General features: G+C 46.8%; 1 protein-coding gene across 1 annotated transcript in view; it reads right to left on the reverse strand.

Moving 5' to 3' along the window:
- Positions 1-17,376, reverse strand: part of CTDP1 (CTD phosphatase subunit 1) — a 156,884-nt gene that overhangs the window by 96,213 nt on the left and 43,295 nt on the right. The window contains exons 5-7 of the mRNA XM_073678901.1: positions 16,550-16,700; positions 11,013-11,103; positions 10,483-10,649 (exon numbers count right to left, since the gene is read on the reverse strand). Of these exons, the coding sequence (XP_073535002.1) occupies positions 10,483-10,649; positions 11,013-11,103; positions 16,550-16,700 (409 nt within the window). The remainder of the gene's footprint in view (positions 1-10,482; positions 10,650-11,012; positions 11,104-16,549; positions 16,701-17,376) is intronic.

Consider the following 17,376-nt stretch of genomic DNA (forward strand, 5'->3'; position numbering starts at 1 on the left):
ATATCAGCCCCCAGCTGAATACCTAGCCTTTACTAGCTATTAAAATGGGGGACCCCCCCAAAAAATGACGTGGGGTCCCCCCTATTTTAATAGCTAGCAAAGGCTAGGCAGACAGCTGGGGGCTGATATTAATAGCCCAGGAAGGGTGCCATGAATATTGGCCCCCACCCAGGCTAGAAACACCATCCGTCCCAGAAATGGCGCATGCTTGCGCTCTGCAGTGTCTATGAAGGATGGCATGCTGGATGGCAGCGCTCAGCTGCGATCCAGCCTGTCATCTCAATACCATCCCAGCGTGGGAGAATTCTCCTGCTGAAGCGCTGAGCGCAGGAGAATTCTCCCACGTTGTCAGTGACGTGCATGAGGTGAGCAGAGTTCATTGGACATGACCTCGGCTCATCTGGATGCAGTCACAGCCAGACACTGCAGAGAGCAAGCATGCCTGCGCTTCTCAGTGTCTGCGGCATGGCAAGCTGGATGGCAGCTTTCGGCTGCGATCCAGTCTGTCATGTGAATGTAGCAGAGCTGGAGCCGTCGTGGGAACCATGGAAAGGTAAGGATGAGGTTGCTTTATTATTTTACTTTTATTGCAGAAGACATTGGCTTCAGCTGGAATGGGCGTGATGGTACGTATGGTTTAATTTAGAACATTAAAAAATTGTGTGTTTATTTCAATTAAAGGACTTTATTCTGGGTGTTGTGTTTTGTTTTTTTTAAATACTTTACTAGAAATTCATGGCGGTCATGTCTAATATTGGCGTGACCCCATGAATTTCGGGCTTAGGGCCAGCTGATAATGCCAAGCCGGCCCTAACCCCTTTATTACCCAGTGAGCCACTGCACCAGGGCCCTGGATGAGTTGGGTACAGCACCAGAAGATGGCGCTTCTATGAACGCGCCATTTACTGGGGTGGCTGTAGACTGCAATTTGCAGCGCGGGGGGCAGAAATCTTGGGCCTCCCTGCGCCGCGGATTCCAGCCCCCAGCTGCCTAGTTGTACCTGGCTGGACGCAAAAATAGGGCGAAGCCCCACGTATTTTTTTTTTTTTTAATTATTTCATGAAATTCATGACCTAATTAAAAAAAAAAAAAAAAAAGGGCTTCCCTATATTGTTGTGTCCGACCAGGTACAAATAGGCAGCTGGTGGTTGGGGGCAGCCTGTTCCTGCCTGCTGTACCTGGCTGGACACAAATAGGTGAAAGCCACACGGCAATTTTTTGGTGAAAAATTCAATAAATTTTAAAAAAAAAACACATTTAGGGACTGCATCTTTATTAACTACTACATTCACATGACAGGGTGGATTGCAGCCGAAAGCTGCCATCCAGCTTGCCATGCCGCAGACACTGAGAAGCGCAGGCATGCTTGCGGTCTGCAGTGTCTGGCTGTGTTCTTTCTATTCTAAATTGTCAGGTACCAATGCTGAGTTGCCGGCCGGCTTTTTTAAAGAGACAGTGCATGAAAACACTATTATTTTTTTTAATAAATCCTTTAAGGGTATGTGCACACGATGCAGAAATGAAGCAGAAAATTTCTGCATCATTTCTGCATCTCCCTGGCAGAAAAAACGCATGCAGATTGTGCATGCATTTTTCCTGCGGAATACATGCGGATTCACATGCGTTTCCGCATGTGGATTGACAAGCGCTTTACAGGCGATTTTGGCATCACCTGGAAAGTGCTTGACAACTAGGTCACACTATATAAATCCATGCAAACGGCATGGATTTATATAGTGTGACCCGAGAGAGTGGTAAAAATAAAAAATAAATGTATACTTTACCCTCCGATGGCCCGCGCTGTCCCGCTCACTCCGTTCTCCCTTGCCGGCAACATTGAATTGAAAGACCTGCCGACGTCAGCGTCACGTGACCCGTCAGCGCAGGTCCTTCAACTCACTGCGAAGTGCCGGGAACCAAGCAGGAGCGGTGCGCGGGCCGACAGAAGGTAAGTATACATTTTTTATTTTATTCTTTTTTTTTTTTTTTTTTTTTTACAGATTTTTTAATTGTACCTGGGTGTGGATGAGACTCTCCTCTCCTCCACACCCGGGTACCATCCACACATTAGAACGCGTGGATTACGCATCTACATATACAGTGATGCGTAATCCATGCGGTCTAATGCAAGTCAATGGCGGCGAAGACGCCGCGTTTCCGCAAAATTAATGGACATGCTGCGGATTTTTGAGCGCAGCATAAACGCTGCGGAAAAATCCGCAGCATGGGCACAGCACATGCGGATTATCATTGGGGACCATTGCTGCCCTTCTACCATGCGTTTTTAATGCGTTTCCGCAGCTGCAAAAACGCTGAGGAAACGCATTAAAGACGGATTTTGGTAAGACCTTACCTGTAAAATCCTTTTCAGCGAAGGAAGGAAGGGAGACACAGATCCATTACTAGTGGGTAGGCGGAGCCCCACAGGATAGTTCACCTCAGATTTATAAAAAGTGACGACCGGCCCCTCCAGCTTAGGAGGCTCCTCCTACTCCATGTCCTTCAGTCCGTACACAAGCTAAGGAAGAGCAGACAACACCAGCGGAACAACACAACCCCTTCCGAAAATTCAGAAATGCGAGAGAACAGGTTATGCATATAACAGAAAAAACACACAGTCCCAGGCACTACTCACTGGACCCGACAACTGCAATGAGCTGGCAATGCTGGAACAGAGCCCTAGCGCGCCGACCCCCGCCCAGATGACCGCCATCAGAGAGGAGTCACGCCGCATCTGGAAAACAATAATACACTTCTGCCAAGGGAGGGTGCGGTGTCTCCCTTCCTTCCTTCGCTAAAAAGGATTTTACAGGTAAGGTCTTACCAAAATCCGTCTTTCAGCAGCAGAAGGGAAGGAAGGGAGACACAGATCCATTACTAGTGGGACGTCCCAAAGCAGTCCAGAACTCAAGGGTGGGAAACAGAGGCAGAATCGCCAACACCCCAACAACTTAGGCAAGCCAAAACTAGATAAAGAGATAACCTAAACCACCGCCGCCTGCAGGACCCTGCGTCCCAAGGCCGCATCGGCGGAAGCACTCACGTCCATTTTATAAAATTTAGTAAAAGTGTGAACGGAGCGCCAGGTAGCCGACCGGCAGAGCTGCGCTGCCGAGGCCCCCTGACGAAAAGCCCACGACGAACCAACAGCTCTCGTGGAATGAGCTCGAACCTTAACCGGACAAGGCTCGCCTTTGAGCCGGTACGCCTCCAGGATAGCCGAACGTATCCACCGAGCTATGGAAGCCCGCTGACCAGGCCGACGACCAGCAGGAATCACAAAAAGAGAGTCCGACTTCCGAAACCCTTGCGTGATTGTAAGATAGAACTTCAAAGCCCGCACCAAATCCAAAGAGTGCAAGGCTCGCTCTTTTGGACTCTTCGGATTCGGACAGAGGGAGGGCAACAAGATGTCCTGATTGACGTGGAAACGCGACACCACTTTAGGCAGAAAATCGCCACGGGTACGAAGCACCACGCGATCCGAGTGGAACTCCAGAAAATGGGGCGAGGAAGACAGTGCCGCCAACTCAGAAACCCTTCTCAAGGAGGTGACCACCACCAGGAAGGCCACCTTCCAAGAAAGCAAGTAAAGCGTAGCTGAATCCATAGGCTCAAACGGCCCATGCTGAAGAGCCTCCAAGACTAGATTGAGCCGCCAAGGAGGCACAAACGCCCTCCGAGGCGGAAACTGAAGTGCAACCCCGCAAAAAAATGACCGCACATCTCTGCGCGAGGCAATAGCCTTCCGAAAAAGCACGGATAGTGCAGATACCTGACCCCGCAAGGTACCAACCGACAGACCCTTGGCCAAACCACATTGCAGAAAAGCCAAGAAGTTGGGAATGGAAAAAAACCCCGGGTTCCTTGACGATCCAGAACGCCATGAATAGAAGGCCTCCCAAGTTCTGTGTTAAATCCTAAACGTAGCTGGACCTCTGGCCGCCGCAAGGTGGCAATGACCTCGGCAGAAAACCCACGACGGGTCAAGATCTCTGTCTCAAGGGCCACGCCGTCAAACGAAGCGACTTCAGGTACGGATGACGAATGGGCCCTTGGGTTAACAGGTCCGGGCGAAGAGACAGTGGAAACGGAGGCGCCGCCAGAAGAGACACCAACGTTGAATACCACGCCCTCCGCGGCCAATCCGGCGCCACCAAAATTGCCGGAATTCGTTCGAGTTTAATCCGCCGGATCACCAGAGGAAGTAAGGATACCGGCGGAAACACGTAGATCAGCTTGAACTGGTCCCACGGGGCCACTAGAGCATCTACAGCCTCCGGGTCCCTGTACCTGGACATGAACGTCGGAACCCTGGCGCTCAGCCTGGATGCCATCAAGTCCACCTGGGGAGTCCCCCAACGGGAGCACAGCAGTGCAAAAACTTCCGGATGAAGACTCCATTCTCCGGGATCCACCTGCTCGCGACTGAGGAAGTCCGCCATGCTATTCAGCACTCCTGGGATGTGAATCGCGGAGATGGCTGGAACCCTGGACTCGGCACATACCAGGATCCGAGAGACCTCCATCATGAGTCTGGAACTCCTTGTCCCGCCCTGATGGTTGATATAAGCGACAGCTGTCGCATTGTCCGTCTGAATCCGGACCGGCAGACCGCTCAAAGGGACCGTCCAAAGTCGGAGGCAGAGAAATATCGCTCTCAACTCCAGGATGTTGATCGGCAGAGACTACTCCTCTGACGACCAGACCCCCTGAACCCAGAGATCGTTCCAAACCCCCCCCCCCCCCCAGCCAGTCAGGCTGGCATCGGTGGTAATGACAGACCACCGTGGGAGGAGGAAGGATTTCCCCAGGGATAAAGCCTCCGGACGTAACCACCATCCAAGAGACTCTCGCACCCTGCGAGAGATACCGACACAGCGATCTAGAGAAGCCGGCGATTGATCCCAACGGGTCAGAATAAGATCTTGGAGACCCCGGGAATGAAATTGTGCAAATGGTACCGCTTCCATTGCCGCCACCATCAGACCCAGAAGACGCAAACACTTCCGAAGGGACATCGCCCTCGCCGACCTCATAGTCTGGACATGGTGACGAAGGTTCGCTTGTTTGTCCGGAGGCAGGGACACCACTGCTCGTACCGTGTCGAAATGCATCCCCAAGAACAGGATTGACTGCGACGGCTCCAATGACGACTTCTTCCAATTGACCAACCACCCGAAGTCCTCCAGGTGCTGAAGGGAGAGATCGCGAGCTGTCACCACCTCCTCCGCTGTGGGCGACACAATTAACAGGTCGTCCAGGTAGGGGAGAATCGTAACTCCTTTCCTTCGAAGGAGCGCCATGAGCAGCGCCAGAATCTTTGTAAAAACCCTGGGCGCCGAGGCCAACCCGAATGGTAGGGCCACAAACTGGTAATGGGCCTGACCTATGGCGAAACGCAGGAAGCGCTGGTGAGCCCTGCCAATAGGGACATGCAAATAGGCGTCGCGGATGTCGATCGACACCAAGAAATTGTACTGCGACAGGGCCGCCACGACAGAGCGAAGAGACTCCATACGGAATTTCCGGGTCCGGACATGAACATTCAATTCTTTGAGGTCCAGAATGGGGCGAAACTTGTCCTCCTTTTTGGGGACCACAAAAAGGTTGGAGTAAAACCCCCTTCCCCGGTCCTCCGGCGGAACCGGAACCACCACACCCTGCTGCAGAAGAGAGTCGACCTCCCGCAGCAGTGCGGCAGCCAGCTTGGGCTCGGACGGGATGCGTGACTGACGAAACTTGTCCAGGGGTCGAGAATGAAACTCTATAAAATAGCCTGCCGACATAACCCGCGTCACCCAGGCGTCCGATACGTGGGACGCCCAAATCGACCCGAATTGTAGCAGATGACCTCCCACCCGAGAGCCCTCGAGAGGGTTCCTGGCATCAGTCGGCCTTAGCGGGCTTTTTGTCAACCTCCCGTTTGTCCTGACGGAAATGTTGTTTCCAGGGAGTACGGGATTTCTGGGTGGCCTTTTTTCCGGAAGACGAGGGACAACAAGATCTCCAAGAGGGCTGACCGAACCGTCCCCTGGGCCGAAAGGACCGACGACCACTACCGGCACTTGACTTGCCAGACGTAGAAGCCGCTGCTTTCGGCTGCGGCAAAGCCGAATCCTTGGCCTTAGCAATCAGCTCCGTGAGGTCCGAACCAAAAAGCTGACCGCCCTTGTACGCCAGACTCCGCAAACCTTGCTTGGATACTGCGTCTCCAGTCCACTGTTTAAGCCACAGTGCTCTTCTGACTGTGACTGCCGAGGATTGAGCCCTGGACAGAACCGAAGTAGTATCCAGCACTGCGTCCCTGCCATATCGGGCCGCCTCTTCCAACAGCTGGAAGAGCCTTTCCACCTGAGACAGCGGAGTCCCATCTTGCCACGCCGTCCGCAGCTGATCCAACCACCGCAGAGAAGCCTCACCAGCCCACATGGCCCCCAAGGCCGCTCGGAATCCATGACCCGCGGCCTCGTAGATGGACTTCGCCGCTAACTCCGTCCTTCTGTCCAGTGGTTCCTGTAGACTCGCCTTCCCTTTAACAGGAAGCAAAGAGGATTTGCTCAGCTGAGACAATGGCACGTCCACTTCAGGAGAGGGGACCCAACTAGCGATCGTCTCCGTGGAGCAGGGATACAGGGCATCAAAAAACCGCATCCCCTGGAAGCGTTTATCCGGACACAGGCGTTCCTTCTCCACCACCTCGTTAAAGTTCATCGTGCGCCGGCAGCGTCGAACGAGCCCGACGCGACTCCTGATACAGCCGGGCCGACTTGCCAGGGCGCCTCGTCACCTCTTCAGACAGCTGTAACGCTTCCCGCATAGCCCCAATAAAAGCATCCACGCGGCCCGAAAGCGAAGCAGAGCGACCCTGCCGATCCTCTTCATCAGAATCGGAGATTTCACCATCAGAGTCTGACGGTGATTCCGAAGCCTCCGACGCACTGCGCGGAGGACACAGCGCCACCAGAGGCCTGTGGCGCTTCTTGCCTCGTGATGTCGGTTGGGACTTAGCTGATACCCAATGACCGAGGAGGTCAGACAGACTGTCAATGGAGCGAGTGAGAGCTTCCACTATAACATCAATGAGACCCCCGACCAGTGTCGAACTTGACGCCGTCAAAGACCCCGGCGTATCAGATACGCGTGACCGATCCTGAAGCGGACCAGGAGAGAGGTCCGCGCCCCCTGGTCCCTGATCCGACATGCCCCCACACAGTTGCGAGCGTCGCGGATAAGGCGGTAATAACCCCTTACAATGGGTACAGGACCGAGGATGTGTGATTCCGCTACCACAGCCTGTTCCTACACAAAAAAAACCCCAAGCACTGAAGGGTTAAAGCTTGGAGGGAGAAGAGCTACCCCAGCTGCCTGCAAAGCCAAAGTCAACCTAACAGACTAGGGTCCAGAAAGGGTTAACTGCCCTGATGAGGCCAGACCCTCAGAAGGGGTTAATGCTGCTGACCACGCAAAACACCTTTGCCTTAAAAGGACAGTGGTGTGCGAGTCCCAGAGCCTCCTCAGCGGGGAGGTAGCAGCGCCGGATATAGCACACCCTGTCTGCCTTAACAGGCCAGCAGTAAGGTGCTCTGCGCTGCAATAGTGTGAAAAAGGAATCTTCTGCCTTAAAAGGCAGAAGTGACTCACCAGCTGGCCGTGACTGTTCTTCCTTAAGCCACAGTGCTCGGTGTCTGGTGTAGAGAGCGGGGAGCAGGAGGTTGCACGAGGTAATGGCCGGAAGAAGAAGAGGGGGCTGGGTCAGCTCCAGCGCGCACTTTCCTGGCGCTTCCTGTCTGAGGCTATGATGACAGGCAGCAGAGAGGCGCGAAGCCACGCCCCCCGCCGCCGCATACTAACGGAGCCCGCGCTCCTCCGTCCCTGCTCCCCTGCCAGCAGAGAATTACACAAACGCCTGCAGCGGTGATATCCTGCAAGGACAAAACAGCAGTCACCACTTGAAACCGTAACAGCCGCAGCCGCTGAAGCACTCAAACCATGAGAGCACTTACCCAGCTGAGCGCCACAGGGACCTCCAGGGATGTGTGGCGCCGTGGCCCTTTGCTCCCCCCACGGCGGAGCGCGCAGGGACCCCACAGAAGTGGTGTGCGTCTCCGCCTGGGAGCGTCCTGTATCCCCCGGGGCCGGCAGGCTTCTGCGGGGACCTCCTTAGGGGGTTCGCAGATCTGCCAGGGGAGGGTCAGGGGTCCTGAGACCCCCTGAGACCTCAAGACCACGGGGGGTCCAGGTCTCCGGAAATGATAAAACAAAAAATTCTTCTGAGGAGCTGCAAAGGCAGCGACTATCCTCTGCGACCTCAAATTTTAGACTGAAGGACATGGGAGTAGGAGGAGCCTAAGCTGGAGGGGCCGGTCGTCACTTTTCCTAATCTGAGGTGAACTATCCTGTGGGGCTCTGCCTACCCACTAGTAATGGATCTGTGTCTCCCTTCCTTCCCTTCTGCTGCTGAAAAACGCATCGTGTGCACACAGCGCAACACTAAATGACAAGTACAGTAAGCAACACTGTCACTGTACTTCTTATATATGTGACTGACATGTTTCTATCTAATCTGTGTGTGATGCTCTATTCTTTCTGTTCTAAATTGTCGGGTACCGGTGTATGCCGCTGCTGAATTACCGGCCGGCTTTTTTAAAGAGAGTGTCTTCTGAGCAGTGTGTAAGCTTTTGGACACCTTTGAAGGGGTTTTCTATGTGTTTTCTATGTGTTTCTATGTGTTTTTGTTTGCCTGCCATTGGTTTTAACAGTGTTCGACAGTGTTCTAAGGTGTTCGAAAAACAGTTCCACGAACATCCCGGTGTTCGACGAAGCGAACCGAACACTACGGGGGTGGCTCAACACTGCTGCACACATCCCACTGAAAATGTATTGCGATTGCAGTGAACCCACCGGCTCCCTACGCTGCTATATACACCGCTGGCCAATCAGAGGCTGGCAGCTGATGTTGGCATGCCCCTGACTGGGGGAACATGGCAGTAACGACATGTGCCACGGCTCGCATGCCGAAGATCATGTGTAGCAAGATGGGAGCAGCAGATCAGAGGCAGGAGCTGCTGGACAGAACAGAGGACAAGTGTTTCAACTAACACGTCCTCCCGCACACCGGGAAAAAGGTCCTCATCAGCTGGACTGGGGGAGAGTTCCTGCACTTACACTTTCAATGTGTGGAAGCTACGTACCTCAGCCTGCTCCTGTGAGGCTGGCTGTAGGTAATGATCATGCTGACTGGCTGAGGAGTCATCTACTCTTTCATCCTTCATGTGCATAACGTGAATGTGAAGAAAAGGACGAGAGAAGGGGTGAGGCATTGATCCCTGCACAGCGAAAGATACCAGGAGACACCAAGTGACAGACGGCCCAGCACAGGTATCAGCCCATCTGGCAATTGCCAGATGGCCAATCCAGCTCTGGACACAGTCATTACACAGGGGAACATTTATAAGATTATCCCAGCACAGGAAAATTTTATTTAAAACATATCCAATTGTGTAAATTATTATTCCAAAATCTATTGATTAAAATGAACTTTCATTCGTGGGAAAACCCCTTTAAAAATATTTTTGCTTGTTCACTGGGTGATTGCCAGCCTGATTATACTGTCCTTTAACAAGCAAACCCAAGAAAGCAATAATCAATTTAAGTAGTAACTAATCTTACATTGATCCTGAGTTACAGCTTATGATTCAAGGGTAGCCATCATCACAAAATAAAATTACCAATTATTTCAATCAGGTTTTTGTGTTACAAGTTACTTAAAAAAAAATGTTTATAAAAAAAAACAAAGTTTGTAATCTTGCAATTTTCACACTGCCTACACAGGCTTTTTTAACTCATGCTTCTTGTCCTTTTAGGAAGAATTTTCAACACTGCTCCATATTATCCAAGGCAGGATTACCAAGACAGGCAAGACCTCTACTGACATCTGATCACACAGGATCCATTGATCACAACATGTGATGTCACCAGTGACCCTGCTCCCCCTCCTCCCTTCAAAATGACCTTTGCTCAGGCTAGTTACACTCTTTAATGCAGAAGATAGGGTTAGGTCTTACCATTGAGGCTACGTAGATGTGTTTTTTTTCCTGAAACAATAGGAAGTGAATAGGAAGGAGTCTAAGAAAGCCCCAGTGGCTAGGGTGAAAATTGCAAGATTTCTATTTTTTTTTTTTATACAGAATGAGATAAGCAAAAAAAAAAAAAAGTATCAAAAATTAAAATACATGTATTACAAGAACTTGATTTAAACAATGGGTCATTTTCTGTTCTAGCCTCCCTTTAATGTCAGAAAAGCACTGACAAAAATTGATTCAGAGCAGAAATCTCTTCAGCAGCTTTATACGCAATTCCAGCTAAAGATCTGCATTTAGTTAAAAGTACATAGTCTGTAAATAGTGTTCAGAAGAGGACAAACCCTTAAATGTCCCACTCCGGAGTCCTTACCGTAACGATTGAAAGCTTATTACTAACCTCTGTTTCTTATCTGTGCTTCCCTTGAACCAGGGGGTGCATTGATGTCACCTGTACCTTGAAAGTAGACATACTTTTTAACTGTAATCAAATTAGGAGCAAACTTCCAAACATCTTCTCGATCATCAATGATGCAAACCATAGAGTCCCCACATGGAAAAAGATTCCTTAAAATCACAAGACAAACAAAAAAAAAAAGCATAACACAAACCACTGTAGGCTCAAAATTCACTGAAAAACATTCACAAATTCATTCTAAAATGATTTATTTACTTTTCAAGCAAGATGATAGACTGCACACGTAGATATCAGCAGTTATATTCTATATTCCTTACCTATGACTTCCCATCACTGCTACATCATCTCATTGTCCTATCATTCAGCTACTACAGAAACCATGTTCCTCTATACAGGTAACACAAGTGCCTCAACAGCCTTCTGTACAGAACGATTCATAAAGACAAACTGGAAGCAATTTATAATTCAACACATGAATATTTAAAAAGAAAAAAAAATACTGATGGACAAACCTAAGGTTTCCTGTTTTGGAAAAAGGATCTATACATTCATCCCTTGATAAGATCCGATGTGAGAAAAGCTTCTTCTCAGGATCCAAAAATCCTAAAAAAGAAAAAAAAAACCCAGGCATTTCTTAAATACACTGTAAAGTCCAAAGTTTATGATACTATAAAATCAACAGACATCCACGTTAGGCATTATAATGTTATACCCCTACTTAGGCCTCTTTCACATGTCCGCATATTCCCGGTAGTGGAAAAAACAGTACTGGAGATATCCGTGTCCATGTGTATGATACGTGTGGAAACTGTGAGCCGCATCAGTATCACTTCGTCCAGCATTTCCTATGTGAAACGCGCGTCGGGTGCCTGGACTGTTAATCTATGCTATTTGGGTAATTATGGCTATCTTGTAAACCATTTTTGGGCTACTTTTATTGACACTAGTCATTTATATATGCAGCCATATTAGGATTAGGAATTTGTTGAGGCTATCTAGTGGTTTATATATATTTATATATCTGTGTATGTATCTTTGAGGCAGAGTCACTGCATATATTTATATTCTGATCGTATTAATAATATGTGTACTGTCATTTGTGATATTAATATATTTATATATATATGAAATATCTGTTGGGTACCTTCATTATTTTCCTTGTGATTATTATTTGTTGCTGCCATTGGTTTTATATTATTATTACATATTACCTGTGGGAGCTCTATGTTAGATTATAATGTCTTCCTTTATACTATTTAGTCCAGGCACTCCACTCTTTCCATCTGTGGTGTGTCTTTGATTTTATTATAGTTGTGTGTATTTGCTTTTATGTGTTATTATTAAAGCTTTGGCAATTTTCAACCTGGGCTGTGTGGTTATTTGTTTGCCTTATCTCTATTGGTGCAGTTTACTGATTTTTGGTCTATATGACTTATTGGTGTTTATTAGCAGCCACATGTGGTCAATAAGCTGCACAATTTTGCAGGTATATTGAGGTATTCTCTTTTCTATATTGCACCCATGGGAGTGTGAGATTGGTCACATGCTGCTGCTGCAGGGCTTAGACCAAACTTAAAATAGAAAAAAAATGTGGTGTGAAAGTACATTTCTCTGTAATAGGCCTTGAGAACAGAGATATGGGCATGTGGTCACCCTTATCTTACTGCAAATTTCGTTATGAACAATTCCTTACAACACAGATATAATGCAATATGACAGCAAAACCATTGACAGACTGCAAATCACATCATAACCACTAGGTAGCCATATATTATTAGATACCTGGTCGGACTGGCCATACGGCAAATGCCAAATGGGCTGGTCAGGCAATATTGGCGGAGCAGAGAGCTAATGTCAGCACATTTTAATTGAATATATATGTGTGTGTGCGCATCTATGTTTTTTAAGCACATTTTCACTTCTTGATAATGCAACATTTTATATTTCTGTGGCCCTATACTGCCCTCTTGTGTTAGAAGCAGAAAAGTAGCAAATGAACCAAAGTAATGCCACACATTCTTGAATTTTTGTTTGAGAAAATTATAATATTTCATGGAAACAACATTTGCCATTAACAGTATTCATCCATTTACTATCATTAACAAATCATTGTCTGGGGTACCGCATAAGCAATGGGAACAATTATTAATAAGGATGAAGCACAGCCTGTAGGTCATGCTGTATTTTAAACGACAAATGCTCACTGTTCCCTCTAAACAAAAACAATATTATTTTATGACCTAAATTCTCTTAAAAGCTCGTTATTCATCATCATCTTACTACATAAAGAGCTTAATGTTGAGGTGAGTCTGAGAAAAACATCAGCTGACGTTGGAGCGATGACTCTGTTGTTGCAGATGACGACGATGAAAGGGAACATTTTCCTATTGAATTTTTAATTAGCTTAACCCCATCAGGCATGCCAAGTCATTGCCTTAAACTTAAGGTGGACAGCATTATTATGTTGTTCAGAAAGTTGAATACAAAACGAGGACTCGGCAATGGTACACGATTAGATGTAACATCATTGAATAGAAATGTTCTTGAGGCCGAGATTTTAACAGGATCAGCTGAAGGTGATAAGGCATACAGAGAGATTTCCACACCATCTGCCCTGGGCAATTCACTTTTTGAATTGGCGAACGTTTCTGTAATCTTCTAAATTTTATTTTTGTTTTCCGTAATGCCATTTACTAATTTATTAATTATGACAACTTTGTTGTTTATCATGTAAATGGCTGAATGTAAATAGACATGGGTAATTTGAGTTAGCTTTTATTATGTAGAGAACACTTTTCTAGCTTCCGAAACTTATTTGTTTCGGAACTCGGGCTGCTAGTTTTTGTATAATCTATTAAGGACTTTCAATTTTAACCTTAAATCCTTAAATGGGTTGTCCACTATTCTGACAACCCCTTCTCAATCCGTATGTTTGCTCCCAGTAAAATAATAAGACTTCTACTCAAGTGTCGGCATTGTTGAAGTGATGTCGGCACTGTCTTTCCCGGGACTCGCATGACATTGTTAAGTCATGTGATCCCGTTTGTCAATAAGTGCTGGCTTCCCTCTCCCTGCATTTGCATGCATCGCATACATCCAGAGGAAATGAGAGCAGCAACTCTCTCTTAGGCTATGTGCCCACGATGCAGGATTTTTTCCTGAGCGTTTCTGCATCTCCCTGGCAGAAAAAACGCATGCGGATCGTACATGCGTTTTTCCTGCCAGGGACAAGCGGATGTGAAGCGTTCTTCACATGCATTTCCACGGGTTGACAAGCGCTTTCCAAGCGATTTTAGCATCACTTGTAAAGTGCTTGACAACTTGGTCACACTATATAAATCCATGTAAAAGGCATGGAATTATATACTGTGACCTAAAGAATGGTATAAGAATGGTATAAAATAAAAAATAAATCTATACTTACCTTCCGATGGCCCCCGGAGTCTTGTTTCGCTCCGTCCTGGCAGCCGGCAGCTCGCGGTACACTACACTGAAGGACCTGCCGTCACATGACTAAATGACGTCAGCGCAGGTCCTTCAGTCCACCGCGAGTTGCCAGCAAGTGAAGACAAGGAGATCGGGGGCCATCAGAAGGTAAATATAACATTTATTTTTTATTTTATTCTTTTTTTTACAGGTTCTATGGTACCCGGGTCCGGAGGAGAGTCTCCTGTCCTCCACAGCCGGGTACCATCCGCACATTGGAACGCATGGATTCCGCATGTACAGATGCAGTAATGCGGAATCCATGCGTTCCAATGCAAGTCAATGGCGGCGAAAAAGCAGCGCTTCTGCAAAATAATTGGTAGTGCGGCGTTTTTATCCACAATGATAATCCGCAGTGGAAATTTACGCAGCATGTGCACAGCACATGCGGATTATCATTGGGGAACATGGCAGACCTTCTACCATGCGTTTTTTTAAGCGTTTCTGCAGTGTTTTTGCCGCTGCGGAAACGCTTAAAAAACGCATAGTGGGCACACAGCCCTACTCCTGATGTATGTGACAAGTCCAAAGGCAGGGAGAGTGAAGCTAGCACCGATTGACCGCAGGGATCACATGACAATGTCTTGAGAGCCCAGGCGAGAGAGAGTGCAGACACCACTGGTACAACGCTAGCACTAGAAGTGTTTTATTTTACTGGAGGCAAATATTGAGAAGGGGTTGTCAGAGTAACCAAGCGAGCTTTCATTTTTGTGCTTTTAAAACACATTTCTTCGAAGAATCATAACTTTTTTACTTTTCCAACCACCTGGCCATGAGGGCCTGCTTTGAGTTTTGAAAAAGCAGATCCACCCTTGTTTTCTTGAATTTTGCTCACTTTGTTGGAAAAAATGACTTGGTAACTTTGTGCCACAAGTCAGTGTGGTTCTGGTGATGCCAAATTTATTTAACATCTTTTAGTTTTACTGCTACTAAAAAATACTTGGCATTTGTCATCATATTCAGAGAGACTTAATGATTTCATTTTTTGCTTGACAGATGTAGGAGGGCTTATTTTTTGTTGGACAAGCTGCAGTTTTTAACCATATCATTTGGCAGAATTGGTGATTATTACAATTTCTAGAAGTCCCTCTAGGGGACTTGAACCCGCGATCACTGTATCTCCTATGCAATACACTGAAGGACTGTAGTATTGCAGATTATTGCATACACAAATGTCAAGAGAAGCATTACAGTATTTCAAGGAAAGTGTTAATGTTAAACACAAGGCATAAAAAATTGTTTAAAAAAGTAAAAGAAAAATCTTAAATATAGATGCTGATTAAATCATTTCACGTAAAAAAATGGCACTGTAAAGTTGAAAATTTGCGTGCATTGCGTAGTTATGCAAAAATATTTAGCGATTTACTGTTTTTATTCCAGCACCAAAATAATTATAAGTTATAGCAGAAATGTACTTCACTATTTCAGACATGTACTCTGATACCTTTGAGATTCAGATACACCAAATTCATTAAGAGGTGCAAAATTCATTAACTCCGCAATATGATGTATAAGTACGTGATTGCTGGGGTGACCGTATGCGAGAGCGCAGGAGCTGAGCTACCTCCACACGCAGTAGATGCAGGATTATTACTGGCTGGCATCTCTCTGCCAGAAGCAGCAGGACGTGAGCTCCGATCGCTGCAGTTAACCATTTAAAATACTATCACTCTCTGAATGCGGCATTGAAATGAGTACCGATTCTCACCAATTTCATCAATTCGTTGCATTTTACTTCAAACTCTGCATTAAGAGTGGGGTACAAAATGTCTGTCTTGATTAATTTCTCCCAATCTGTTTAGATCCAAAAATCTGTGGTAGTTGCATTTTAATATATCTACTGTATACAGTAGCCAGTGCTCAATTTTTTTTTCCTTAATAGAGTTAACAATCCCTCTGCATAGACCGTGCTGGGATGAAATCTTATTACATGTTATTCTGCAGTTCAAATCCATAACCGCGTGCAGAACACGTCCTCTAGTGGTGGCAACCAGAATGCCATGTACATGCACACAAAAAAATTGAATGTGCATATTTTATAATGACGAGAGTGTGTATTTTCTATAAATTCTGGTAGCCTCAATTTACCAGACTCCTCAGAAGAACAGTATACAGTAAGCTCCAGAACTAGCTCCTTTGTAGTGGCTACTTACGAGAAGAATTTACCACGCAGAGGACTTGGAGCTGCATTTGAATGAGGCCATGATGTTAAACCCAAGGTTGAAATCACACCGTTTAGGAACATAGCAAAAGTGCTGCAACCAATCAGTTCTAATCATGGCCATTCAATATATGGTCGCCCATTCATTGTAAGACTTAAATGGCAGTATGGAGACTTTGCTGGTGATTACAGCTGACAGATTCACAAAATGTGTGTCATGGTCCGTTCCTCAGACATGTCAAGTTCAGGTCAGAAGACTCGAAGCCTGTCCATGCTCAGACCATGACACATGGCCTGAGATGAGGAAACTTTCTGAAGGACTTTTTCTAGGACACGTGTAATAGTTCTTTAGGAAGGAAAAGTATAAAGCACATTTAGAACAAGTTTTGGGAGAATACTGACCAGCAATAGTATGTGCATAAAGTCTGCTTCCGAAGGTGAAAACGTGCAGCTCATATAGTTTGGCAATTTTCTCTAAAAATTCTTTACAATGTGGACGCAAACGTGTGTGCAGCATTGGTTCTCCTCGGCCCAATTGGAAATGGAATATACCCTGTAAGAAAAGAAACAACAGCATTAACTCAAAACACAGCTGCAGCCTTAAAAAGGGAATCTGTCACCAGGTTTTTGCCACAATCTGAGAGCAGCATAAAATAGACACAGAGACTCTGATTCCAGTGATGTATTACTGAGCTGCTTAGTGCAGTTTTATCAGCAGGAGATCATCAGAGGACTAGTAAACCTGCGGCCAGGTAGTCCTCCATATTCATGAGCTCTGCATAACCCCGCCCCAACCACTGATTGGCAGCTTTCTGTGTACACTGTACATGGGCAGAGACCTGCCAATCAGTGGTGTGGGCGGGGTTATACAGAGCTCAGCATTCAGAGAACTGATAGATATGCAGCAGAGAAAACTGATTTTAAAGATGACAGCAATCAGCACATTAAGTGACACATCACTGGCATCGGACTCTGCCCCTAAATTATGCTGCTCTCAGATGGGGTAGCGAAAACCTGCTGATAGATTACCATTAACACAAACAGGCTGTGGAATCCCAAGGCCTGCTATCCAAGCATATGTCTTTCACTGTATAAAAGACTACTGAACTGTAACTGCATTTTCAGAAATCTTTCAAAGTATCAGTGTACAATACCTATGGGGTTTTGTCGAGGCACTTGCCTGCGGCAGCATCCGACGATGGGCTGCTGTGGGCAAGTGACACAGCAAT

Source organism: Phyllobates terribilis, unplaced genomic scaffold, assembly GCF_046119375.1.
Source record: "Phyllobates terribilis strain yellow unplaced genomic scaffold, ASM4611937v1 Scaffold_4__5_contigs__length_816908805, whole genome shotgun sequence".
In the NCBI taxonomy this organism is placed as follows: Eukaryota; Metazoa; Chordata; class Amphibia; order Anura; family Dendrobatidae; genus Phyllobates; species Phyllobates terribilis.